Source organism: Thermochaetoides thermophila (genome assembly GCF_000221225.1).
Source record: "Thermochaetoides thermophila DSM 1495 unplaced genomic scaffold scf7180000011816, whole genome shotgun sequence".
NCBI classification, from domain to species: domain Eukaryota; kingdom Fungi; phylum Ascomycota; class Sordariomycetes; order Sordariales; family Chaetomiaceae; genus Thermochaetoides; species Thermochaetoides thermophila.
Genome location: NW_006383032.1, coordinates 5924967 through 5952307, shown reverse-complemented (window position 1 = coordinate 5952307; position 27341 = coordinate 5924967). Strand labels below are relative to the sequence as shown.

Below are 27341 nucleotides of genomic sequence, written 5' to 3'. Positions count from 1 at the left end.
AGGCCGCCGGCACCCCCTCTCCGAACGCGGAGTGGCATGTAGTGCAAGGCGTAGCTGTCCCGTCTGGAGTATCAGACCAACCGATGACAGATGCAGAGACGCTACTTGGGGCACGTAACAGGGCTGAAAACGCCCGGAAGTCAGTTCCAGACGCGGATTTTTGGGTCGGGATCGAGGGCGGTGTCGATAGCGATCCGGATGACCCGTTCCTGTTGAGGTCTTTTGCATGGATTGTCGTTTTGGGCCCAGAGCTCGCCACAAGTGATGGGAAAGGGGTCAAAGTTGGCAAGGCTCGTACAGCCACTTACTATCTTCCACGCGAGAGCGCCGAACTGATAAGGGGAGGTATGGAATTAGGTAAGGCAGACGATCTGCTGTTCGGTGGTCAAAACACTAAACAAAAGAATGGTTCTGTGGGGTTGTTGACTGGTAATGTGATTGATAGAAGGGGATATTATGAGGAAGCTGTTGTCCTGGCTTTGATTCCATTCCGAAACAGGGGTTTGACATTCTAGAGGCATGAACATATCCATTATATGTAGCACAAACAAACAAAGGTTGACTGGGTAAGGAACAGCAATTGACCCTCCCAGATGCTTCAAAGGTGCCTATCAAGTACAATAAACCACCCCCTACCCCCTCACCTGTGGTGCCAGCTTGTCCCAAATCACCTATTATTCTTACTTCAGCTTCTTTTGCTGCTCTTCCTCCTTCAGGATCCGCTCAAGCTTCTTGATCCCGATCATGCGATACAGAACAAAGTCGAGCAGCCACTCGCCAAACCAGGTAGAGAACCACACCCCACGAGCCCAGCCACCAGCCCAGAACCAGTCCGGCCTGCCGAACCACGCACGCAACAACAGCGGGCTCTCATACGATAGCGCCTTGCTTACCAGTTTCCGAGCATACACATGGGTATCAACTGTCGCATTGTTTTGCGAGAAAGTCAACCGCTTCTGGAACACCTCCTTAATCCGCTGGTAAATGCTGTTCTCAGGTAGCGTCCGGTGAGGTTTGCTAGCGATCTGGCTACGCACAGTGCCAGTCATGGCAACCATGACCCGGACGCCAAATGGCTTGAGCTCCAGGCGAAGGGTGCGCGAGTATGAGACGACAGCGCCCTTGGAAGCGCAGTACACAGAGCCGAAAACATAGGGGGTGATGGCTGCTAGAGAGGCGATGTTGATGATCAAGCCCTTGGCTGCGATCAGAAGGTCGGCAAAAGCAGCGCACATAGCCATGACACCGAACACATTGGTCTCGAAGGTCTCACGAACATCATCAAGGTCGATGTCAGTAGCAGGGTGAGTATGCGTGCGGCCCCTAAGACGCAAATGTCAGAAACTAAAGAATTTGTAACTGAGGATCACAAGCCAGATACGCTCAAAATCTAGCGGTCATGTTAAGTGAACTTACGCATTGTTAACCAGAATATCCAACCTCCCTCCTGTCAGCTTAGCGACCTCATCGTGGCAGGCCTTGATGCTGTCCTGCTTGGTAACATCCAGTTGGAGGGTTGTCATGCCGAGATCGGCCATTTCACTGAGCACAGCTGGGTTACGGGCCGTTGCAATAACATGAACGCCTAAACATCATGAGTAAGCACAAGGAAAACCAAGTGATCTTATACTCAAGGTGCATACCCTTGGCGTGGAATTCGAGAGCTAGTGCATGTCCAATGCCGCCCGGCGTGCAGCTGACGACGCATGTTAGACAGGGCTTCAGCCTACGATCATGGTAAGATCATACCCGGTAATAAGCACCGTCTTTTGACCAGGTTTGATGCTCATCTTGAAATATTTGTTGATTGAATCCAGACCAAGTACACTTGGGGGTTTTGAGATTGCCAATGTCTTTCTCACGATGCTGACACTAATGGCATGTGAAGCCGAGATTTCCACCCTCTTTTTTTGGACCCCACCCCGATCTATGCCAGTATGTGAATGGCTGAGGCCATTAGTCAGGGTTCGGGTTTAAATACTGGGTGTTAACATCGTGCTGCCCCATGGCGTTTACCACCTCGAAATGATCTCAAACAAAAGAATAGAAAATGTAATCTAAGTTGTAGATTATCATGAGCTAAATGCTATGGAGACTCTCTTCATTCAGATCAAGATTGCTGGATGTTTAACTTTGCAAGGGGAGTTTTCCAAGTTGACTTAACATTCCATGTGCCATCGGGCTTGAGATACACGTTCAGTAAGCACACAGAGGAGACCACGTTGGTTTCATGACATAGGGTTCCAAGTGCTCATCGGCAACTTGCACACAGGATCCGGGTGAATCAGGCTTAAGCAAACCGCAGAGTCTGCCAAGCCAATCCTGCCAATTGATCTGCCAAGGGAGGACGACATGCTCTCTTCGAAAGATAGTTGGCGGGCACTTCAGAGCCGTGCTGCCCCAAGCCGATTGGTGGGAGTTTGCCACCCCAACACCAACGATGTGGTTAGCCATCTTGAATGGCCTGAAACTATGAGATGATGGCAGAAACCCCATATATCTTTGAACATTTGCTGTATGCTTCAGGTATAGAGTGGCCATGAGTGGCCGGTTTGTTGTGTCTTCGTTGGTTTATCCTTGCTGAAGGAATTTACACATCATCTTGTTGGCGGCGTGGCTCACAATGGCTTGTGTCAAAGTAACACTCTGCTGCATCCATTACCAGCAACTGGTTGATTAGAACCCGACTGACGCTCGAGAGGGACAGAAAACAATGTAAGAAGAGCCCAACTGTGCTCCCCGCAACCTTAAAATCCAACTGGAATATAAAAAGATGCATGTTGATGTGGGGAAGACTCCAACTGTATTTTCGGGCTGTTTGAAGTGCGCGAAGTACACCACTGGGCCGCGGTTCTACGCTGGGCTTTTGGAGCGCCGGATGGGTGCTACGGGAATCTGAACAACGTCACAAATAAGCATTGTGACGCTATTCTAAGCGGGACCCGATGGTGATGTGCTGTACTGTGCCGTACATGCTTGCTCCAACTACTGTTTCTGGTTTTGTGAGGATGTCAGTGGCCGATACCACCTTTCACATTTGGCAAAAAAAGGGTAAAGAACGACTGCTCAAACTGAGAGGGTGGAGAAGCTGGATGCCAGGCTGCCTTGCATCCCGCTCAAGCAACAGACTGTGTCCAGGTAATGCTGTTGCTTCGCCGCTTCTCTGCCGACATGAAGGATAACTAGACTATCAATGAAGAATTATATAATACGGACCTGTAAATCTAGAGCAAGCAGATTTCATTCAGATATCTCCACCAATCTGCTTCTAAAGCAGTCACAGATGCATAAAAGACTGATTTATAGGCTTGATATATCACCATTAACGCATGGTCGCAACTCTGACATGGTTGACCATCACCATCTTTTTTTCGCCAGTTCCAACAGGCTGAAAGGCTAACCACCACACCAGCCTCATGTCAGCAACACCTGAAACCCCCAGAAGCCAGCGCCGCTAGCTAGCTGCGCTAACGTCGGTGTTCACGCCGCCATGTTCCACAACGTGGCTTATCACGCTGACCAATCTCTATCTCAGTATCCGCTTTTCCCGATTGCAGGCCCTCTGCCCTGTCACCCTCCGCTGTGAGCTTCCAACATTGCGGGAACTGGTTTCTCTTACTACTCGCCAACAATCTGCCCCTCAGGTTTTGTGGTCGGACCAAGCTGCGGAGTGGCAAAGACACGAACAGCCGAAGGGTTTACCACGATCGCTCAGGGTAAAAGAGCGGCGTATTGTGTGCCTACCGGTTTGAGCTGCACAACAGACACATCAGACTGGCGTGGCGGAGCATGGGGCTTCGCCTGTGAAGACTCAACTCCAGGAGCTATTGTGACAGTTGGGCCGATGCTTCAAATCCGACGGGTAGCTGCTGATCTAACGATCCTGGAGACGCATCCCATTACTCCGGGACTCAGGCTGTCTGCTAGCCAGATGGAATCCATAACAGAGACAGAGACAACGAACTCTCCGGCTAACAAAATGACGAGAATACTCACGATATCCAGCGAGGTGATGGGCTCATATCCTACGCTGATTATCGACAGAGAAACTCCCACGGTTTTTGGAGGGACAAACGGCGGCATCGTCTTTGAGATACAATATCCAACGAACAACACACCTTCAAGAACATCAAGTCGACATAAAAAGGAGGAGAAAGGCATTGGTTCTTTGAATCGGGGGACAGGTATTGCTGTCATAGTTATTGTTACCGTGATCGTGGGCATCATTTTGTGGACAACTTCATTCCTTGCCATTCGCCGACACCGAAGAGCAAAAGGAAGACAGAATGCTCATGTGGCCGATGGTGACTGCTATAGTTCAGGTGGAGAGCAAAAGTTCTTCAAGGATGAAAACTCCGGTTCATCAATGGCAACATTGACAGGCTCGAGTGCATCAGAAGGAGAGGGAAAAAGAGCTGATATTGGAACTGTGCCAAATCCAGCGGAGCTCGAAGGCGACGCTGTTCCTCCGCATTGGAGCTGGTTGAGTCGAAGATCTCGGCTTAGGAGCTCGCCCGCCAACCAATCTCAAGACTCACATCATTCATTCTACTCAACAAGATCTTCGCGTCGAATAATTAGGGAGTCCTTCGGGGAAAAGGTAAACGATCCTGCCGCGATACTAGGAAGGCTCAGGATACACAATACTCTGTCGACTGCAGCCATAGCGTCGTCGACATCATCAAGCCCGCGGAGCGGGAGCTTTTTGAGACTTCCCCGTAGCCCTCAAAATCCACAAAGCCCAGCAGCAGGGATGGGCGTCGGCGCGGGTTCGCACGTCGCAAGACCGTCGTCGTATTTTAGACAGAGTGACGTTTCGCCGAGACCGCTCACATCGGCAGATAAGGGGTCAAAATCTGGGGGGCAAACACAAGATATGGACTCAATGCAGCGACATGAAAGGACCAAAACCGTGCTGGCGTCAGGGAACAGCAAAGAGACAAGGAGCTTGAACGGGAGAAACAATGGGTGTATAAGAAAGGGATAAGGTCGTTATCGATAAAGCCGCGATTATCGATAAAATTGCTCTTAACCCCGCATAACAAAGAGACCACCTATCATTCTTGAAGAATCGGATGACAATTGTGCTTCCAACTAGCTACTTGAAGAAGAACTGCGACAGATCGCATTTTAAAACAAGAGTATAAGACGTTTGTGATGAGAGCTTCCTGCTCCGCCAAATACCTCTAGATCAGCTACTTATTTCCAAGCTTCCCAAGCAACAGTGGAGAGTCCTGTTGTCCCCGCCATCAGCCAGTCACCGTTGCACTTAGATACAAACATCACCCTCACTGATCAGACCATTTATTCACATTGTACCAACAACAGCCCCAACAATGCCAGGGTCGGGAACTCAACAAGGCTCCGTCCCATTAGCCGACAATGAGCTCACCAGTTCTCTTCTCACTTTCCCTAAGTTATACCAGCGAGCCCCCAGCAACCCTTCCGGCACTGGCCATTCTGATTTGGCCCCCTCCTCCGCTACCACAACCCAGGCAGCTGAATCACCTGCCACAGCTCGCGCCATGGAATACACAGGTGCCTGGAAACCCAGCCTCGAGCGCAGCCATCAGAGCTGGTCTGTTCAAGAGTTCAAGCATGAAGTTCAGCTCCGGGAAGCTGCTGTGCCAGAAGATCGTATCGCAGAAGCACCCAGCAAGGGTTTGCCGCTGGGGTTTAGTGAGGTGCGATAAAAGTTGTTTGTAGCCAACTTTTTGCGTTGGATAGCCATTTTTTGCACTTCTCTTACAGTTTCTCTGGTATTTTGTTTAGCATACGTTCTCTCCTTTGTGTCTAGGAAAAGTGAACGTGGGGATCCGGTGTCTTTCGTCTTTCGTTGCTACTGTATGATGAAGTGCTCGGTATACGATTCAGAATCCGATCCTGACGTGCGGCGTGTCCACAGCCGACAACCTTCTTGCCAGAAATAGATCATCAGAATGTCAAATCACGTGTTGTCTAAGGACTGACATGAAATCTTTTGGATGGGTGGTACGGTTATCATTGGAAGTTTCTAGCTCAAGAAGATTTAATTGCCAGAAGTTGTTACATTCCTAGCCAAGGAAGTGGGGAAGAAAGCGCCAACCTTATCGAAGTCCCACCCCTTGACGCTGTTACCACATGCAAATGCTCCCGTTATCCAAGATTCCATGGTAGATTCCTGCAAAAAAGCACAAATAGAAAAGCACTAGGTCGTACGCCTTCTACTCACAAGCTCCTCTTCCCCTTATCTTCGGAGCCCCCGGTCTTGAAGTACTCACTCACAACGCCAATGGCGTACGTGCCACCGGCCAACCAAGCAGCTCCGATGGCAAGACGCTTAGGAACGCTCTTTTTCTCTGTCTTGCCAGAGCCATAATTCTTGCGCTCTTCCGAAACATCATTCTGTGACAGCATCTCACCTTCCACAGTAGCACCAACCCTTCCTGCAGGCATACTGTGGTTGGCGAAGCGATCAGCAGCCACCATGTAAGCCCGAGAGCCACCCGTCATGTCGATGGGGTTAACAAACCCGGTTGAGGCAACATGGTTGTTGGATAGCTCCGCATCCGAGGAGGAAACCCTTTTTTGTACCTTACGGAAAATCAACACATCGCCGCTGCCAGATGCAATCTCAAATCCCTGAGCCTGGAGAGGGCCAAATTGAGGGAAGAACTTTGCTGGATTAGAAAGACGAAGGAGGACCTCCGCAGGTGAGAGCGGAGTGGTGGTGTCGGGTGTGGTAGAGGTGGTCTCAGCAATATGGACGCATTGCATTGTCGGGTCGTAGACAAGAACCTTGTAGACGGTTGGCTTTGGCAAGATTGTGGCATCGGCTCCACCAGGAGTGGTCTCGGTCTTTTTCGTACTATCTGATGTGGACTCTGTGATCCTCTCCAGCGCTGGCTGAATGCGGCCAGTCTCGCTCTGTTCCGCTGACTGACCGGCCGTGATGTCTTCATGTAACTGCGTTGTCCAGGTCGCGGAGAAATCCTCCGGAAAGTCTCGGACGTAGTTGCCAGTCAGTTTCGGTTTACGTGAAACCTTAGCGCTGGTATCTTCTGCGTTGTTGACTGATGCTACTGTGCGGGCTTCGCGCTCCGAAGTCACGTTTGACTCCGTTGCTACTTGAGCCATCAGCTCCTCGACCAGCTTCCGGAAGGGGCTCTTTTCTTCTTGAGATGTCTGGACACTCGGCGCACTCTTCGAGTCCTTTTTAGGTTCGAATTTTGCTTCTGCACTGTTCTCCTTGAAACTCTCATCCATTTGAGATTGTTGTTGGGTGGCTGAAGCTGACGATCCTTCTTGACCGGCGCTTTCACCTTTGACTTTCGCATGCCGGGGAGTTTCTGAATCTTCGTATCCATATGCTTCGTGGTAGCTCTGATCGTCTTCTAAGGGAGACTTGACAGAGCTTGCCGCCGGGTCCTTAGTGCTGTGCTTTTCAAGGTCAGCCAAGCTTGACTCATCTCCCCGTTCATTTGACCTGATGTCGTGGTTGGCCGACTTGGTGCTCTCTGTGGCAGATTCGGCCCCAGCAGCGTACAAGCCATCAGGTTCATGGCTGCGGAATGGACGGCTGTAGTAGGCTCTTTCTTCGGCAGATATATGGGGTTCGGCAAAATAGGGGGGATATCTTCCACTGGTCTGATGGATGGTGAATGGATTTTGTTGCTCCGGGTGAGTGGAATCCGCAACAAACGACCTGGTAGTGTCCGCTTGGTCATCGTTCGCCTTTTTGGAATCGCTATCAACGGGCGGCCGGCATTCCTCGAACTGCGGCTTATATGTTTCGACTGGTATTTCAACGTCGGTATCGGAACTCGTATAAGCTGTCTCTGGTGCACCCTTGAATATCTTTTTGAGTGTTATGGGATCAATGATATAGTCCCCCTGTTCAGAAGGTTGTGAAGACGAGGAGGACGCACTCCCCTGGCTCACATCCTTAGAAGAGGTGTTCTGGGCGTGCCTATACTTGTTACCGAAAAGCAGATGCTCAAGAGGGGCTCTCTCTGCATCCTCAATGTTCTGACCTGGCCGAACACCTTCAGGATTGTCGGGTGTTTGATAGTCCGAATGACTGCTCGTCTGGAAGGAGCTGGATTGGCCAACCCTGACCCCTGGATACCAGTAGCCCTCAACCTTTTGCTTCACTCCCACCCTTGTGTTTTCATTGAGGTCATGTTTCTCCCAGGACGATGGGCGCGTGATATTGTCGAACTTGTTGTATTGAAAGCCCTGGTAGCGGGAACATATGTCCCGATAGAAGTCAGGGTCCCAGTATGACGACCACAAGCGGCCAAATCGGAAGCCGCGTGATGGTTGTCTCAGATGGTGAGCACTTGTCCGGAACGCCAAGGAACCTGGAGATCTGTAATAGCATACAGCCCTAAAACACCGGGCTCTTGCAAGCGACAAGGTGCCAGTCAATGACATCCTGAGTGGTTAGGTCGGAAGTCGTAGCACCCGGGAACCTGAACTACCTGGTCGCTAACGCCTAAGCAGCAGGTCGGATCGTTTCTGAAGATATCGCCCTTAATTTGAGAGGTTGTTGAAATGAAAATTTTCTGGCACAGCAAGATGATGATTAGGAATCAGGCGAGGACAGATGAAGATCTCGGTGGGGAGACAAACAATGCCTTACTTACAGGATCGGTACTCAACGGCGAAGGAAGGATGTCGTCATGCTTAGGGCAGCAGGAGAAAACTTTATATATGACGCTGGAATTCAGGCTTGTGATGCAGATCTAACATGTGAAGCATATAGAAAAGCTTGGATGGAATCGGGCTCCAACGGACTGATCGAGCTTGGAGAAAAAGATGGATGACAGGTGGTTGTCCATGGACTTCCAGGCCAACGGGAAGCAGCATGATGAGCTAACAGCTGCGTACGTCTCGGAGTCTGCGGGGAGGTGGGGCCTCCGTGCACTTGGGACGGTATTGTGCCAACTTGTGCCCGCGTATGATCCCAAGATACGGCCCTCAATGAAAAAATGCAGGAACCTTCTGATCAAAATGCAAACCAACAACCACTATTCAACTATTTTAATCACGGCCTCTAAGAGTTCATACTTGTTTTGCTCGCGTAAGGCTGGGACACATTGGCCATGGATACAGTATGAAGTCGGCCGGCTACTGAGCTGCATCACAATCCATCACAGGAAGGCGCGCTCCATGTAAAACTGTAGGAACCTACAGTATGTTATCAGCAGCGAGCTGTCTATGCAGAAGAGTTTGGAGGACGGTGCAAGTTTTAACGACGGAACAATAATTAGATAACCTGGCTTGTGTAGTTACTACGTTTGTAGCTGAAATAAATTCTGGTGTTCAGTTCAAGAGCCGAATGCCTTTACGACCCTCAACCGCTTCCACCGACCTGTCAACAGCAGATCAGAAACTCCACTCTGACGTCATTTGGGAACCGTGCTATATTATGCATTTAAGCAAAAAAACTAGTAAGCACATAAAGTCCTGTACAAGCATAAGCTTGCGCTGAATGGTACCCATTGCCAATTATGCACTTGGGGGGTACTGCTTACCCCACCTGTACTCTGTCCCTGAAGAAACTGCCCCACCACTGACCTACGCCGTACCAGTCACACCGAGACATGAGCGAGGGTATCTGTCCGAAGGCGGCAACGACGATATATTGGTCTCTGCGGCATAAAAAAGTAAAGTCTCACTGCAAAGCCAACATTTGAGGTTAGCCGAGAAGCTTGCTTGTATATTTTCTTCCCCCAGTTTCTTGCGGCTTGCTGACATGCCTTTGGATGTCATCGGCTTTTAGACGCCACAACCCTAAAGCAGGAACCAACACCCCAAGTCCCATGCTTCCAAACAGCTCAAAAGCCTCAAAAGGAGGCTTTGGGAGCTTCACAACCTCGACAACGACGCTTTCATATCTTACCCCTCCCCCTGACTTTTCAAGCATCCCACATGAAGTGGTAGTGCCTTTCAAGAACTTGCTGAAGAAAGCGAGCACCACCAAAGAAAAGGCACTCCAAGATGTCCTGGCGTATGTAAAAGACCAGCCTTCCAATACTCAGGGGCTGCAAGACTCAATAATACAAGCTTATGTCCGTTGAAATCATTTTCGTCCTCCGCGTTGGCTCTGGGACTGACATCGTTTTGATAGGTTGAGCTCTACCCAAGACTCTCCATTGACGACTCACCCCGTGTTCGTGAGCTGGCCCACCAATTACTCTTTAATATACTCAATTTTGCGAAAAAACGCCTCGCGAAAAAGCTTCCTGAGTTCGTTGGGCCGTGGCTTGCCGGCACATTTGATCGCGACAAACGGGTAGCACGGGCTGCCAGCGACGCGCTTGCCGCATTCTTGCAAACTAAGGAGAAAGAAGAGGCATTCTGGAAGGCAGTCCAATTTCGCGCCCTAGAGTTTGCTATCGAAGCGATCAAAGAAACACCTGATACACTAAGCGACGAACGATCAACAACAAAACAAGATGCCGATGCGAAGTATTACCGAGTCGTTGGTGCGAGTCTTTCACTCGTCCTGAACCTCATCAGAAAAGGGGATCTTGCAGCCCTTGAGGACGGTTTGGCTCGCTATTTGGAGGTGGATGCCTTGTGGACTATGTCCAAAACAGAAGATGCATTTGTGCGCAGGGCGTTTTACCAATTTTTACACATTATTCTTTCTACAAAGCCTGAGCTTGTTAAGCCACGACTACAGCAGATTGGGCAATCACTTATTGCAGATGGTCTCCGAAACAGTCAGGTCGGTTCCTCGAGTGACCTGCTCAAAGTTCTTGCTTCATTAACGAAGCATTTCCCGCAAGTTTGGGGCACACAAAAACATCCATTCCATCGCCTACACCAGTTCGTCTCACAGGGCTCACAAGGAGGGGTTGAGGAATTTTGGAAGTCTTTAGATGAACTGCTCCTTGTGCTTCCGGACAAGTCACCCAGCGTTGAGGCAGTGTCAGCCTTCCTTGCATCTATGCGTAAAGGAATCGCTGACAGACTCGAGACTCGGCCAAGTCGATATCAAGCGTTCCGATCTTACGCTCTGGTGTTTGAGACTTTCATCAATCATATCTCTGTAACCAGTGACTTCATCGACGGTAACCTCTCCAACCTCACACACCAATACCTTCACCCAAGTCCCGAATCATCATTACCGTCACCACAACACCCAGATTTTCTTGTGGCAGCATGGATTGCTCTTGCAAATCATCCTGATGCAGACACAACAAAAGCTGTCTCGGTTGAGTGGAACAAATTGGTGACCTCATTCTTGTCCCGATTGTCCAACTCCTTACCAGAAGTCTCCGAGGGATACCAAAAGTCTCAACAATCGATCGCATCAGAAGGTGAACGGTGGTTTACGTTGGCTAGCTGTATATTGTCTCAAGAATGTACAGCCTGTGGGTCGTTGCAGAACTTGGTGATACAGTCATCACTGGATATTCTGCATGGTGCCTTGGACTTGCTCCAAAGAAGAAATTTCAAGCCCTTCGGAGCTGCCGCCATTATACAGTCCGCAGTCAGGCATATCCCTCAAGTTCTGACCAAAAACGACTTTTCGTCTTCTCTTTTCCCGTCAGAGCAGCCAGAACTGTATCAACTGATCGCTGCATCCCCATCACTTCCTTATCTTGTTGCAGACCTTCAGACCCTCTTCAGCAGCGACCTTTCCCGCTTCGAAGAAACTTGGACGGTTCTTGTTGAGGAGGCAGTTCACGTTCCTGATCAAACCTCAGCTAGTTCCGCTGTGAAAGTTCTTCTGGCGATACCATCAACCTCGGCATTTTCTCACAAGTCTTCCTCACTCCAGAAGTTTCTCATCTCAAGCTGGAAAGGATACCTGAGCCAAGGGTCGTCTGCCAGTTTGACGGAACTTTGTGAGGCAAGCTTGACATACGATTCCTTAACACCTGAATCACTGGATTCGGTCTCACTGGCAATCACTGAGGCTCTGAAAAGCCCTGAAATATGGCAGTCAGCCCTTCCAGCCCTGGAGAAGCTTATCCAGAAGAAACCTGAGCTTATCCCTGCCAACCACGATCTACATGTTCGCCTAGTCACCCATCTTCTGGCTATGACGGAACTCTCAGACTCGTTGCTGTCGGAAAAGGCAGCCGCTTTGCGAAAGCTTTTGGACAAACATGTTCCAAAACAGAACCCGCTCATTCGTGTTCTTGAAGGTCAATTGAGTCAGGCTGGACCTGACTCCCTTGCGTATGTAGTCCCTTCCTTGATTTAGGCCGCTTCTCGTCTGCTAATCCTTTCTTAGCATCGACACTTTGGTCCAACAAGCTCTTTCCTCTCTTCAATCTGAATCTTTGTCAGTGGAAGATGTCTTCCCTAGCTCAACGGAATGGATGACGGAGCTGTCACGCTTCTTCTCGCGCCCTCCAAATCCGTCGTTATCATTGACCAGCAGCATGAGCGGTGCCTACTTCCTAGCCCAAGGCGGCGCCGGCTCAGCAAACCAAGCACTTACTCGAGACAGTGCCGGTCGCACCGTCACGGCCAGGATGGCGTTGTTCACAGCAAAGCTCCTCACTTCTGGAGTTCAGCTAGCTTCACTACCGCCAGAGTTTCAGCTCGAACTTGTATATCTGCTCCTCGTCACTGCATCTCTGGCCGGTGATCAACTAGCAGTCGGTGAGCCTGAAGGCTTGTGGAATAATTCTCCAGAAGCCCTGGTCGATATGCAAGACTTCCTTGATTTGAGCTCTGCGGCCGTCGAGGCCATTGTTGCAGCTGCTGAGAGCTGGAGAGATTTGGACATGTCCGGTGACTCTCTACTCGAGCGCCTGACAGGCTTCATGATTCGAGAGACTCAGGGATCGGGTCCTGGAGCGTTCTACACTGCCAAAGCTCTAAGCTCGCTGTTCCAAGCCTTGGTTAAAGCACATGGGCCACCAACCAGGCTTGAAGAGTGGATCACCCGGCTTGGGGTTATGAGGCTGGCTCCGGACACTACTCTGGCTGCCTCTGCCTTCCTTTCCGGTTTCGGTGGTGCGCTTGAGTCTTCCAAAGTTGTTTTGACTCTGTGTACCCGCTTGATCAGCGAAATCCCAGGGTGCTCTGCAGCACAGCCACAAACTCTTCCATCCCTCGTTTTGCTGAATCTCACCATGTCCGTGTATGAGGCAGGCCAGGTCCCCGTCGAGACACGCAAGCAGGTTCTCGCTCTTCAGCAAATGATGCGGTGGGCAGAGAGTCCCGAGGAGATTGGTCACCAGCTGGCTGCCGAGATTTGCAAAGCGATCGCCCGGTTTCTTCCAGGCTGCAAAGATACGTACGGCCCGTTTTGGGAGCAGGCGATCGAATACTGCTTTTGGTTATGGGAGCACGCCAAGGAAGCTCAACCAGAAGAGCGCTTGCCTTACATTCATTCCTCTCTTAAGCTTATGCAGGCATTTCATGGCACCGAAGACCCCAACGATGACCTTCAGGAAGCTCTGGAGAGCCATGCAAAGGACGAGTCTGCAGGGCTAATTTCTCTTCTTACCCTTCCGCGGGAAGCGCCATCTAGTCTTCCTGGCGAATTGGTCGATGCTTTGCTCTCAAGAGCGGTAAGCAAAATACCACATACACACCTTACAGACCTCAGCGGCCTTTACGAATCGGTTTCTTCCGAGTCGAAAGAGATACAAAAGGCCGCTTTTGGCTTGCTCCATCGTGCCTTGCCTGCTGTGCAAGAGGACATCAATCTGGCTGTTATTCTGGACAAAAAAGGTACGTATACGTTATCCAAAACCAGTAGTACACAGATGACTTACTCTGGCAGCTGCACAACTCCCTGACGAATTACTCTCTCTGCTCCTCAATGCCCCAAATCCCGATGAGTACTCCGACGAGGACCTTGCACAGTTTCCCGCGCCTATCCGCTCCTATCTGTTGGCTTGGCATCTCGTTTTTGATGCCTACAGCAAGGCTTCCTTCAGAGTTCGCAGCGATTACACGGAAAATCTCCGCAAGGACAAGTACCTCGATCCTCTCCTCAATTTTCTTGTTGACGTTCTTGGCCATGCCCTCGCCTGTGCTCTTGACCTCGACAAAGAAGGCTTCACGGCAGAGCACATCCGTTCCTACAGCATTGATCTCGCCGACTCCGAGCCAGCTGAGAGGGACATGAACTGGCTTCTCATCCACCTGTTCTACCTTGTGCTTAAATACATCCCTGGTTTGTTTAAGATGTGGTATTTCGACTGCCCATATAAGCAAACTAAGAACACGGTTCAGTCATGGATGGAGAAATTTTTCTCACCGCTCATCATTTCGGATGCCCTCGATGAGGTTGTGGAATGGGCGTCAAAGCAAGAAGGAGGAGATCCAGACACACAAGAACTCGTGGTCAAGGTCAACAAAACCATGAGAGAGATAACTGCCGGGTATCCTGTTGACGATGATGCGGCCACTATCCTCTTGCAGGTGCCCAAGTCATACCCTCTTGATCCTGTCGAGGTCTTGAGTGTTAAGCGGGTGGCCGTCAGGGATGACAAGTGGCAGGCTTGGCTTAAGGGCATCAAGGCCGTCATCATGTTTGGGGTAAGTGATTTGGGATCGTGACTTAATATATTTCTAGGCTCAGACCACTGATTTGTCTTTTCTCTTTACAGAACTGCAGCTTGGTTGATGGTTTGATGGCCTTCAGGCGCAACATCTCCCTCGCTTTGAAGGGTCAGGAAGAGTGCGCGATATGCTATTCAATCATTGCTCAGGACAAGACATTGCCAGACAAGAAGTGCGGCACGTGCAGCCACTACTTCCATCGTGTGTGTCTATATAAATGGTTCCAGAATAGCGGCCGCAACACGTGCCCGCTGTGTCGGAACCCCATCGACTATTTGGGCGCGGACACAAAGAGGAGGAGACCGGAACATGAATAAAGTTGGCAGGGACAAAATAAGCATGGTAAATTAGAGAGTTGCATAAATCTTAACTGATATAGAGCCGAGTGAGAGCATTCACGATTGAGTCGATCCTGTGTGGTCTGTAACGGGTGACTTGGTCTGGTGCAGGCAGGGATTGACAATAGGTCAAATGGGTAAGATGGCTACTGGCGATGTGGGGTGCACAGCGAAGTCAATTACTACGTGTAATAATCTTTCTTGGTCCTCAGTGTCCTTGTGTCAGGGAGAGGAGGAACCAAGGGAAGTCTATCATGACCGGACAGCTTCCTATATAGAATCCTCATCATGCCTCGGCCATATGGCTCATTCTCTTCGGTCATCCAGCTCTAGACATCTTCCGGGATCAACCACGTATTTGTGCCGCTCACAATCATCCTGTCTCTGGTGTCCCTTGTGTTGGCAGTCGGGGACATCCCTTTCCTTGGACTGCCGTGTCCATGTGACATAGTCCGTTCCCAATAATTTCAACAGTGATCTGAACTCGCAACAAAACAAGGGGCAGTTTTGCCCAGATGCGAAATGGCAGAACAATATAATGTAAGGAAGCAACAGAGATCCAACAAATTCAAAAGGAAAAGATGAAAACAGTTAAAGTAGAAATAGCAAAACGCACTGATAGCCATGATCCCTCGATGGTCTTCGAATTATACCCTTCATTTCTGGATCACAACATACCTTTCACCACCTCCCCCTGACGGATACTGGTTCTGTGCCATTTCATGTCTCCGGACCATTGGCTTTCGCCCCATCCATCTTAGCTCATACCTTTCCATCGAGGTCACCGACTTCATGCCCGTACGCCTCTCGACCTAGCCCTCCTTTGTCATAATTGAAAGTTTAACTTCCATCTGAATGAACTAGTACTCTCCAGCGTCGTTCTCATTCCACCGAGTGGAAGATGACGTTGTTCGATCTGCATCACTCCCGGTCCCGCCGGCTCCGCTAGGAGATTTTGCAGGCCAGTTTTGTGATAATTGCGGCACCATGACTCTCCGCGCATAGCGGGATGGGCAGGACTGGCTTGGACTCCTCTTGGCGTCCCAGGTGCTGCGGGAATGGGAATATGATCTCGTAGTGGAGGTGGTGCAGCTGCGGACGAGCGATACATACCGCTGTAAGGCGGCTGGTTTGGCATAGCTGTGCGAGGGGAACAGTCCCAACCTGATCCCGATCTAAGTACTGATTCTGAGCAATTTGACCCTCCTCATTGTTGAAAAACTTGACAGACTAGAGTTTTCTGGCGAGAAGCTATGCGATTATGAAAATCAGGAGGGGTGAAGGTGTTTGACGTGCTTTGACCGTGTGGTTGTTGGGGAGGGCTGACATAAGCATTTTCACCCTCGACATATTCCTCATGGCCATAAGAATCGTCACGCAAGAACTGAGCCGCGGCCATATCTCTGTCGGTTAAATCAACTATGCGGAAGAAACACTTTCGAACTCATCCATTACTTATGTAACCTTATCGATTTGTGTTCGATCCAGAGCAAAAGTGCAGTGTTTGGGGTTCTCTTTGGCTTGTTCACCTCCTTTACTCAAGTTGGCAGAAATTTCCAATGAGAAAAGGGAGATAATCTTCCATGAGTTCGAACAGCCAAGGGAAGCACTAAAAGGAGCAATCCCCGCTAGACACCATTCGAGAAGAGCCCTACGTACGATCATGTCAGACCAACCCCTGAAGATAGTAATCGAGTGTTTTGATATGATAGTGCTGTCAGCCTGGGAACAGAGATCAGGTTATAAGCAATGATTTGCTAATTCACTCATGTTGGCACTGACAAAAAACTGATTCTAACACCGATAACAAAGAACCGACATTCATCCAAAATCAAACGCAAAAAACCTGCGATGAAATTTTGCGGTATCAATGAAATCTTGGAGTCCCTGAATGAGTCCCGAGCTGCCTTTGGAGAAGCTGTACAATGTACCAGGGATGAAAAACAGGAGGAGACCAAACTAAACAGAGTAACTGAAGTGAATGGTGAGAAAATGATCTTGATCGAATGAAGAAAGATATTGTTAATTGCTTTGCTGACCTTGTGTTATAGAATTTCCGTTGTTGGGTGATAACGAAGATCCATACGAAACATTTAGCGCGGAAGGGAATCATGTCCATGTTCCCAAAGCTATGATAAGCTTAGGTGAGTATTTCATAACCCTCGGGTCATACAAATGAGGACCTTCAGAAAGCATTGGCATTACAATATGGCTCCCCTTCTGTCCTTCAGCGGAAGGTTCAAGTGCTTCTTGGGTATCAACAATTCAACGACTGGTTGGGAAATACTCATTCAGATCTCATCCACGTTGACGCCAATATACCAGGAGCAGCTCGAGAAACTCTGTCAGTTGTGTCAGCTTTCTGTGCTATTTTGCTTCCAGGACAGGAGTGCACTCACAGGATGTTGCGGTGCATTTCTGTGGTTTGCATGCTCTACCTGCCAACCCATGGTACGGCCCTGTGGGCCTGATTCACTCGCTTATCATGTAGTTGTGGATGGGGCTAGTCGATGCCAATCCAGAAATGACAAGTTGGAATCTCAGTTTCATCGGTAACCATGCCTGCCTTTCTAAGCTGGGGAGTAACAAGTTGCTAAGCCTCTGTTCTGCGATGCATTGAGGACTTCGTCAATTCAAAGACAAAAAGACGATATGAACTGCGATCGATTCGATCTCCCATTTCAATGTTGAGGCATTGTTCGCAGACTGTCTTTCCTGATGAGCTGTTTTGTAGCAATTATTGAGGACCAAACCTTGGTCCCTATTGTCAAGATACTTCTGACAACTACACACAGAAGCATGCCGAAGTTTAGGAATCTCCCTGTCTTCATGCAATCCCTTCTGGCTGCTGAACACCGTTCGGCCCGCCTTGGAATGTCTTGGCGCATAATGGAGCATCAGCTCCGGGAGGTGAACTTGTGCGCAGTTCCATCTCAACTTTCTCAAGAGGATTTCGAGCGCCGGTATGAAAAGAAAGCTGCCAAATGTTAATTTTGCGACTCCAGGAAACATTTTAATAATAGCCAAGTGCTCACTAGTTTAATATAGTCCTACAGCTAGTTCGTGAATTTTTGATGGGAAATAGTGACGGTATTTGAACACACGAACGATGAGGTTAGGATGAGCTATGTGTCACTTCATAGGTCAGTGTCAAGTTCAAAGACAAGTTGTGGCGGGGTCTGGTGTCTGATTTTTGTTTACCTGCAATCTAGTGAGTTGACCAGGTGATAAAGCTTTTTCATAGTGCAACTTCTATAAGGCTGTCATGGTTTGCTGTTGTCCTCTCAGTTCCATGTCATACGTGAAGGGGTAATGATGTAGATCAAGACTTTGTAATCTTACCAACCATGTATGGGTTAGTTTGGGCCCATTGCACCAGCTCCGTCCTCGCTGATAGGTATATGTATGGTGGCCAAGAGGTTACCGTCCGGAATGTCAAAACTGTGGAAACTACAATCATAGCGCTTGTAGGCACACGCCTAGCACTATCCGACTGTAAAATTGAGCGTTCTATGCTTTAGATATATAAGAATACTTGGTCTAAGTTCTTACATGGGCCTGCTAACCTTAGAATTACGCTTTATCCACTTCAATTCCATCTTTTTTGCTTTGCAGTTATGGTCGTTTAATCACTGCACTACCTTTCTTAGGTCTTGGAATTAGGGTTAGGGTAGAAGATAATCCAAACTTCAGTGGGCCATAGCTAGTCCAGTTTACGAGCCACATGAGGATATGATCAGGACTTCGTTTGAACATATCTACCAAGTATTAACCATAAAATATCTGAAATCATTCAAATCTACACCAAACTTACCTTATAATATCTTTTTATTATATGTAAAAGCAGCTCCTGCTGTTTTGATCAAGTTGTATAGGGACGATTTATCATTTGGTCATTTTGTGTGTAGGCTGAGCTTAACCCCGGGGTATGTCTACTAACTCGGTTTGGAGATTTAATAGTTTGTGACATTTGAAACGACGACCTCTCTCGGCCACCATATAGATGATTGGTGTGAAGTGGAGTTTTTGTGAATTGATTGAGTGCTGCCAAGCTTGACACCCCTGACTATCTAAAAGACACAACATGAAACCATTGTTGTTCCGGATATCCTCAACCCCCGTGAGTTAGCTCTGCATTGTCGATCGTTCATGCAAAGCTGTTTTACCTTTGAACTACATGCTTGCTTACTTGTCAGGAAGTTTCCCTCTTTCCCTCCATCTCTCTTTCCCCTTCCAACTTGCAAGCCATGATGGCTGCCACCTAGGAGCTGCTGCACTTTGGCTAAGGCCTTCGCTTTTTTTTTTTCGTTCACTAGCCTTTTGTCAAAAGAATGCTGGTCATTTGTCTTTTATGGTTCCAAGCCACGCTGGTCGTGGCACAGCTGGCCAATGTGGCAGCAGTGCCAAGGGAGGGAGCAGCTGCGAATACTTCCGCAGCGGACGTACCTGAGGAGTCGGCGATATTCCTTCCGAAAACAGATTTGAATAAACTAGTGGGCAGCGAGCTCTCGACGGATAGGGGATTGAGTGGAACACTCGATGCCGTTGTTGAGCCGACAGTTGTGCCGGAGGTTGTGGGAAACCCCGAAGAGCCAACGACGTCGACGGAGAAGCAGGATCCACTTGCAACTACTCCCCCAGAGCCGGGCGAACCGGCCGTGGATCCCGGGTCTACTCAAGAGGTTACCGTGGAAGAGAGCTCAACGGCAGTGCCAATCCCAGAGCCGGCCCCTACTCAAGAGGGCTCTCATGCGGTGCAAACACAGGAGCTAGAACTGCCCATTCAAACGAGGTCGGAACAGCAGCAGCAAGAGCAGCCAACTCCGGAGCCTACAGTGCTACCGTTGCCCATTTCTGTCCCTGCCAACCTTGATCCTGCCACTTCACCTGCGGCAAGTCCTGGCATTGACTCAACTCTCGCTCCTATTACGTCTTCTTCCAGGACAGCGAGCGCTAATGAACCGTTTGCGGAACTACCAAAAATCCCAGCAGCACTAGAGTCCACTACCGCTCCGACTATTGTTCAACAGCCAAATGCACCTGCCCAACCTGAGAGACTTAGGACTTCGGAAGGGGGACCAGTCCCAACGACGAAAGGCATTGTTGCCAGCACTTCTGGCCCGGTATTTGTGTCCATTCCTCCAGTGCCGACGGGACCTGTTGCGGCTGTTGATGGTGTTGGTACGCAAGACTTGCCCATCCTCAGCAGCATACTTGGCATTTCTGCTACCGCCAGCACCATTGTCAGCACGATCACACAGCCTCGGCCTAGCACTCTTCCCGGAAGCTCAAATGATAACTTCTCCGAAGACATTGATTTCACGGATACGCAACCCAAACTCCCACCAAGCTCGGAGGAAACCCGGCTTCCTATGTCAACAAAAATCGGTATTGCGATCGGAGTAGCTGGCGGAGCGGTTGTCCTCCTAGCAACGGCAGTGTTGGTGCTATGGCGGAGGAGGATGGGTCGAGGAGCTGAACATCGTGAGCAGGCTAGCAAGAATGACGTCGAGAAAAATGGTGGACGTATTACTCCAGAGGAGAAACAAAAGATGGACTGGGAGAGCAACCATGACGTTGAGTTTGATTTTGCCAAGTTCCTGAGGCGCGACTGGAATGGAGACGTGGGAGCAGTTCCGAATGGTGACAATAAAGATGGGATTGGGGTTGTTGTCAGTACGTCGCAGCAGCAGGGGCTGCCAGAGCAAGCCCCAGTGGAGCTTGACGGAACTCCAGTGGCCCCGCCTTTATGTCGAGATTGAGACTGAGGTTTGCAGCTGGTGGTCAACCCCGATGAAGATTTTGATGCTGGTAGGTTGAACGGGCTAAATACAGGAAGGGAGGTACAAGAATAGTATCCACAAACATTGGAAAGCTGGAAGAGCAGCCGACTTTGACAAAACCGGGTTGGGGAATATAGAGAGCAGTAATTTTAAGAATGTACTTGAGTAGTTCAAGGTTATAGAGTCCGAAATAAACTGTAATCAATAAAAAAATGTCCAGACATCCAGTGGGTGGAGGTTTGTGGATCATGACCAAGCAAAAGATTGTTAACCGCTGACACTAGGTCAAATGCTCAAAACACGCGTCGCGACGCTGCTCGCGAAAGGTCCTGTGGCACGTGACAGACAACTAATATCCCGCTTGGGTTGGACGAGCGATCGACAACTGCTAACAGCTGGCGGCAGTGGATGTTGTGAGGCGATTATGAAATCAACAAAGTCCCATTAGCCAAAATTCTACGTACGAGCCACACACTTTACTGCGCCAAATATCCAACTACACTGCCTGTACAAACTCACATCAACAGACTGAAGTTATCACCAACCCCGACAGCGTTCAGAGAACGCACATCGAAGCCTGGAAAAGGGGGAAATAAAATGGCGCATCCAAGCCGCCAAAGCGTGCAAATGCAGCATCAGATGCAGCAAATGCAACAAATGCATCCAATGCTCCCACCACCTCAACCAGTTCAACCACAGACTCAGCCTGCGTTACAACAGGTTCAACAGTTTGAGCCAATTCCTCAACAACCCCAAGCACAACAACAGCAGTTTCATCAACAACCCACACCGCAACCACAGCAACAGCAGTCAGTGCAGCCTCAACACCAGCCACAACCTCATCAGGTCCAGCAAGTGCAGCAATCCCAGCCCCAGCCTCAGGCCCAACCACAGTTACAACCCCCTCCCCAACAAACACCACAACAGCAACAACAGGGACAGCAGGCACAGCAGGGGCAACAGAGACCAAACTTCCAAATGGCTCTTCAGCCTCCTCCTCAGGATCGGCTATACCCCACCTTCGAGACCTTGCTGGCCGATGTTAAGGCATTTGCCAAGTCCCAAGGCTATGCCGTGGTGATTGTCTCATCTTTAAACCGGGACAGTGAGGGCCAGTACCGGCGCTATAACCTCGCCTGTGCAAAGGGAGGCAAGAGCTATACCTCCCACAGCAAGGGTATCCGCAACACCCGGTCATCCAAGACCGGCTGCCCGATGCGCATGAAAGCAGTGCAGGAAAAGGCCTGGCCGTACAACGACAAGTGGCACGTGGTGGTGCAATGTGCAGAGCACAACCATGAGCCTTTCCAGGGCGGCCCAGGTGCCGACGCGCCAGCCCAATTCCGTAAGATTGAGGCGGACGGCATGCGCTGGCTGATGATAATGCATCGCGAGGCCCAGTGCAACCTGCGCCAGCTGACGATCGGCATCCGCATCTCCTTTGGTGACAAGTACCAGTATGTGAAGAAAAGCGACGTCCGGAACATGCTGGCCAAGATCAAGCGGGAGGAGGAACGTAAGGCTGCTGCTGCCGCTGCTGCTGCTGGTCTACCGGCAAATGCCCCTTACACGCTTATTCCTCAGTCACATCTCCCGCCTCCTCCCCCACCGCAGCATGTCGAACGGATGCCTCAGTTGCCACCTGAGATGCAAGTGCCGGATCCGGATCTGGAATCGGATGATGATGGTGATGAGATTTGTCCGTAAGCAGGGCACCGCCGGACGTTGAGACATGGTTTTCTGGTACGTGTTAGGCCCGGTATTGCTTTGATCGGTCAGGGAAGTGTGATTTGGTCTGGACTTGCCTTAAGCTGGGCATGGAAACTGTTCAGTGCTCCTCCAAAGCTAGAAAAAGAGTAATGGGAAGTAGGAGCTTGGGTTTGTCAAGCAAATATGTAATACCCAGCTCACCCGTCAACGAGTTAGTAGTAATCATAGAGTTTCGATGCCGAGAGGGCATCTGATTAATATATATTGGGAGAATTACAATAGGACTAACATTGAATGCTGATCAAACCTTTCTCCAAGTGGTTCACTATGTTGGCTTATTATGGAAGAAGTGGAAGGCTGGAAACTCAACCATGTCAAGGGGAACAAAACCTGAAAGTGGATATCAAGGATCCTATAGTTTTGGTGAATGATGTTAAGGCATTTTCAAGGTTGTGGGTAAACTGGGCAAGTGATAAGATCCAAAAAAGGTCTCTAGAAACAAACTTTCAAATCATGCAAAAGGTGATGTGACAGGATAGGGTATTCGAAAGGGTTACAGAAATAAGACAATGGTGAAATGACAACTGGGGGCGCAATGCAGATTCTCGAGTGGAGACATCAAGGCTTGCTGGATACCCATGGCCCTGGAGAGAATACAACAGATACAGAAAGTCCCCATGATGCCATGAACAACAACCGGCCGTAAATGACCCTTCTCTGACGATCGACTTGCACGTCGGAATCATAGTCTTGATATGGTAAGTGTAAGATAGACAAACCACAGCCCAGTATGTTCAGTAATGGTTCTTTTTCCGTTGATGTCGCGTCAGGTTATCTCTCCTACCCTTATAGTCACACACGGGGCAAGAGGCAATCTCCTTCCAGACATGAGGTTGGTCTCTGACCTGGTCGGGGTGGTGCAGGCGCAGATGACGGCTGAGGTCTTTCTTCTCTGCAAATCCACGCTTTTCCGGGCAATACTCGCATATGTTCGGGCGTTCATGTGACTTTTGATGCTTCCTGGAGGTTCAAGGGAAACTGTGTTAGACCACAATATGAACAAATAGCAAGCAATAACAAGGCTTTCCAGGACAGCTTACTTCAGCTCACATTTTCTCCTCCATGAGAGTCTGCTTTTGCATCCAGGAACGTCACAACGATACTGGCCATGAGGGGCCTTTGCAGATTTTTCTGTTCTATTCGTGACAAGGCTCTTTTCCGTCTGTGGACTTACGGGCGGTGCTGGTGACGTAACAGCAGTCTCGGAAATCAAAGGTGATGAGGGTGGGTGCTGTGTCGAATGATGGGGAGGATTCGAAACGAAGGTAGCAGCCGACATTGATTCAGAAGAGCTGTCTCCAGAAAAAGTCCGAATATAAGGCTCAACGACTTGTTCAGTTGTCAAGCCAGGGACGGGTTCGGAAGAACCGATAGAAAATTCGCCAAGATCTGGTAGAGGGAAAGATGGGCTCAAACTGGCCCCAGCTGTATCGCTCCCTATGAGTGCGACAAACTACTCGTCGCTGACGCAACTAGCCATAGGGCAAGCTGCTGGGAACACAGGTGGCGAGCAACTGGGACTGAAAGCCAAAATCTCCCTAAGTTGTCGAGTCGGGGTAGATGGACTCGAAGGGGAAATCATTGGCTCGGGAGCTTGAAACCCCTCGAGCTCGGGGAGTGAAGTACACTGAGCATCTGGAGAATTCCAAGAATAGCCCAGCGATTCTGGGTTAAATAGAATGGATGTGGATGGTGCCGTCAAGCCTAACGTGACGGACGGTACCATTTCCAGCGCTCCGTCCAAAAACTCAGTTCTAGAGTCACTGAGGAGCCGCCAATCGACTGGGATCTCAGCATCACGATGCCTCATCATTGACGACGTGGTCGTACTAACTTCCCCTAAATTAGGGCCTGAAGAAACGCCCTCATCCTACAGCCGGGGCGATGTACTCGTTAACCAAAGCCGTCTTTCCACTCTGGTAACCGCGTGATCTTCCTATTCGGTCACAAGTGCCATCGGAAGGTGTATCCGCAGTACACACTCCATCCTGCATACGGGGTGGCTCAACTCACAAGGGTATGAATGTGCTCTCCCAAGTTCATCGCACAAAATGGACCAGGACGGTAAAGTCTCGGCCCACCACGTCGTAGCAATTTGGGTCTAGGAGAGATCAATTCTCGGTCAAAGCCGGTGGTTGGTGATCATCACCCTGGTTCGCTGGTCATGTCAAACGTTCGGCCCCAAGGTAGTGATGCCGAGGGGCGGGTTGTGTAAAGGGTGAGACTGACGAGAAGGAGGGGAATATGGAGCGACGATGGATTGGATGTGTTATCAATTCTTGTCATGCCAGCCCTGTGGAAGGGTGGACACTGGCGCACAAACAAGTGGAATCAGACCGTTTGTGGCCCAGATATCTCTGAAATACTGAACCCTCCTATTCTCATTTGAGCTTCGTTTACCGGGTTTGAACACTTCGTTGATGTCAAACTTTCGGAGTCATACAGGTCGTTGATGTGTGCGGGGTTCCTCGTGAGGCCTGCCATTTCTCTGGATGCACGGTGAGCCGCGGCCCTGCACTGCGGCCCACGATATGTGGGCCCCTTGGCAGATCGCAAAATTGTGATTGGTTGGCTGAACACATCCAAAGCGCACCTGGGGATCGTTGTGCGCTTGACACGTTCTTCGCCCTCAGCGCCCGAGATTCCAAAAAGCCCAACCAAGAGACAGCCCGCTGCAATAACGAAGCTTTATGTGGCTAACCAAACTGATCCGCCCAATTGCACACTCTCCTCTGCTCAAATATTTTTTTTGCAAAGCAACTCTGAGTTGATGGCTGTGACTCGATGTGCCTAAGGTGCCCAACAACCCCTCCTCCTCTTTTCTCTCCTTGAATTCCTATGATTTTAAAGCCTCAGGTGCTTTGCAGTTGTGGACGTGATGCTTTGTAAGCTTTCAATCCGTCAGGCAGCTTCTCAAAACCGGAATTTCGGGAAAAGCTGAAGATACCCTGCGTTCCTTGAGGCCATAATTGTTCCAGTGTATCTTATCATGTCAAACACCCAGCAGGCTAGTGGAAACTCTGAACTCAAGCGCTCTCTTGAGAAACGTTTCTATGAGCCCATTCTTCTCTTGGACGCTCTCCAATCCATATATCTTGGTGAGGACCGGGTGACTGAGCCCGATCTGGAAGCACCGACTGGCAAATCACCACAGCAGATCTTCTTTTGCTTCGCCAACAAACTCAGCCAGATATGTGATAATCGTCCTAGGCAGGACCTGGGGGCAACCGTCACTGCGTTTGCCATATTGGACTCTGGTACTGTTGAGTACTGGTTTACTTCCAACCAACGAGATCAACAGGAGTTGAACATTGCCAAGGACTTCGTGGAAGGTATCCTCAATCTGCTTGGCAGTGTCCCGGATGAGCAGCTTGCAAACAAGTCTAGCACACCCAGTATTTTCTCTGACATTCTTCAGCGAATTCTTATTTTCAACCGGCCTCGGATCGAGCTTTATCTCAGCGAGCTCTGTGGCAAAGATGGCGAGACATTTCCTTGGTGCATCAAGTACGCTCGAAGAGAAGATTCCTCTGAAGGTTAGTCATAATTACCCTTGGAAACCAAGATCATACCATTCCAACCTGTAGATATGCTGACCATCTTTGTCCTTCAGGGGCGTGCGTTGCTGATGCTCTCGAGGGTCTGAAGCCACATGTGGAGGCAGTTCAACGGTCTCTTTGTAGTGACAGTCACGAATGTACGCCTTACCATGCATCTTGAGCTTTGTTTCCATACTTTCAACATACCTGACATACTCTTCATTTCCTAGTTACCAAGCATGCAGAGTCACTTCTACGCTGCATCGACGCGCACTACCCATGTCTAGATATCTATATGAAGAAGAAAACTCGTGGGGAGAACTATGTGCGTGATAGCCGCTGGAGTGAGCTTCGCCATTTTCTCAGTCGTCTGCTCTCTCTTTTCATTGCCGTGAGAGTCCTGATAAATGCACGCGAACTCTGGCCTCAGCTGTTTGTTAATTTTATCGTCAAATCATTGCCTTCAACGGAACCAGCCCCAGCTCCCGTTGTTCGCAGGAATGCCAACGGAATCATCAGCCGAATGGGTTCTGAGACCGCAACAAGACCCTATAAGCTACACGCTGAGACTTTGCAGAAGGATAAGAATCTAGACCAGCGCATCGCCCAGCGTGCCCATCCTAAAAAGTTTCGCCCTATCGTCCACGCCGAGGTCAACCTTCTGGACCAGATCCTCCGTCGTCAAGCTCAGTCTGACCTGGAGGAAGATGATGGGGTGCGCTTTTTCAACGAAGCAGAGTTTGGTCGCTATATAGGCACGAGTAAACCAACATGCATGCTCTGTCACTTATGGTTCTCTGACCATCCATCTGGCGTTCGTTGCCGCGAAACACATGGCAATCTTTATTATAACTGGCGTGCCCCAAACGTGTATGACCTTGATGACCGTGAGGCTATTAAGCAACGCGATCTTATCCTTAATGGTATGGTCAAGAAGATACGCCAGCAGGCTTTCCGGGTTATCGAAGAGCGCTCGTTCACTCGGCGACGGCACGACTCACGCGATACCGCCACGAACCCTCTGGGAAGCACAGTCCGAGACACCGACAGTGTCATTCCTAGCGTTGGTGAAGATGACCATTACTCGTTTACAAAGTTCAAGCGAGAGTTCAGCATTGTTGTCGATGATGCTGATAGCCGATTAGCAGCTGGGTTAACTGAGATCAGTCTCAATGATGTGATGTCTCCCGATAAGAGCAATTCAGGCACAACTCCCGCAATACGCGCAAACGGACGATCACTCAAGTCTGCTCGCCGTAGGCCGATCATAGTAGAGGATGAAGATGATGAGGAGAATGGAGGAGCCATGCTATAAAGCATAAGAGAACACTGGAAGTGAAGGTAATGGCTGGGGTCCTATGTTCTTTGAAATCACAACCGCTAAC

The 27341-nt window shown here is 49.6% G+C and overlaps 7 protein-coding genes across 7 annotated transcripts; 5 read left to right on the top strand and 2 right to left on the bottom strand.

The window, feature by feature from the left end:
* Window positions 1-680: 680 nt before the first annotated feature.
* On the bottom strand, window positions 681-1790 carry CTHT_0037250 (acylglycerone-phosphate reductase-like protein; the record flags this gene model as incomplete). The annotated part of the gene is made up of 4 exons (XM_006694087.1): window positions 681-1323; window positions 1417-1585; window positions 1644-1696; window positions 1750-1790. 4 exons carry the CDS (start codon window positions 1788-1790, stop codon window positions 681-683), a joined length of 906 nt encoding a protein of 301 aa, XP_006694150.1.
* A 3546-nt stretch (window positions 1791-5336) lies between these two features.
* CTHT_0037240 (uncharacterized protein) lies at window positions 5337-5693 on the top strand (the record flags this gene model as incomplete). Its single annotated transcript, XM_006694086.1, has 1 exon — window positions 5337-5693. The coding sequence occupies one exon, from the start codon at window positions 5337-5339 to the stop codon at window positions 5691-5693; it is 357 nt and encodes a 118-aa protein (XP_006694149.1).
* Window positions 5694-6207: 514 nt separating this feature from the next.
* CTHT_0037230 (uncharacterized protein) lies at window positions 6208-8415 on the bottom strand (the record flags this gene model as incomplete). Its single annotated transcript, XM_006694085.1, has 1 exon — window positions 6208-8415. The coding sequence occupies one exon, from the start codon at window positions 8413-8415 to the stop codon at window positions 6208-6210; it is 2208 nt and encodes a 735-aa protein (XP_006694148.1).
* A 3625-nt stretch (window positions 8416-12040) lies between these two features.
* On the top strand, window positions 12041-14843 carry CTHT_0037220 (putative finger protein; the record flags this gene model as incomplete). Its single annotated transcript, XM_006694084.1, has 4 exons — window positions 12041-12180; window positions 12236-13689; window positions 13742-14502; window positions 14574-14843. 4 exons carry the CDS (start codon window positions 12041-12043, stop codon window positions 14841-14843), a joined length of 2625 nt encoding a protein of 874 aa, XP_006694147.1.
* Window positions 14844-19195: 4352 nt separating this feature from the next.
* On the top strand, window positions 19196-20626 carry CTHT_0037210 (uncharacterized protein; the record flags this gene model as incomplete). Its single annotated transcript, XM_006694083.1, has 1 exon — window positions 19196-20626. One exon carries the CDS (start codon window positions 19196-19198, stop codon window positions 20624-20626), a length of 1431 nt encoding a protein of 476 aa, XP_006694146.1.
* A 687-nt stretch (window positions 20627-21313) lies between these two features.
* CTHT_0037200 (uncharacterized protein) lies at window positions 21314-22354 on the top strand (the record flags this gene model as incomplete). The annotated part of the gene is made up of 1 exon (XM_006694082.1): window positions 21314-22354. One exon carries the CDS (start codon window positions 21314-21316, stop codon window positions 22352-22354), a length of 1041 nt encoding a protein of 346 aa, XP_006694145.1.
* Window positions 22355-25406: 3052 nt separating this feature from the next.
* CTHT_0037190 (uncharacterized protein) lies at window positions 25407-27271 on the top strand (the record flags this gene model as incomplete). The annotated part of the gene is made up of 3 exons (XM_006694081.1): window positions 25407-25953; window positions 26031-26114; window positions 26187-27271. The coding sequence occupies 3 exons, from the start codon at window positions 25407-25409 to the stop codon at window positions 27269-27271; spliced, it is 1716 nt and encodes a 571-aa protein (XP_006694144.1).
* Between the last annotated feature and the right edge of the window lie 70 nt (window positions 27272-27341).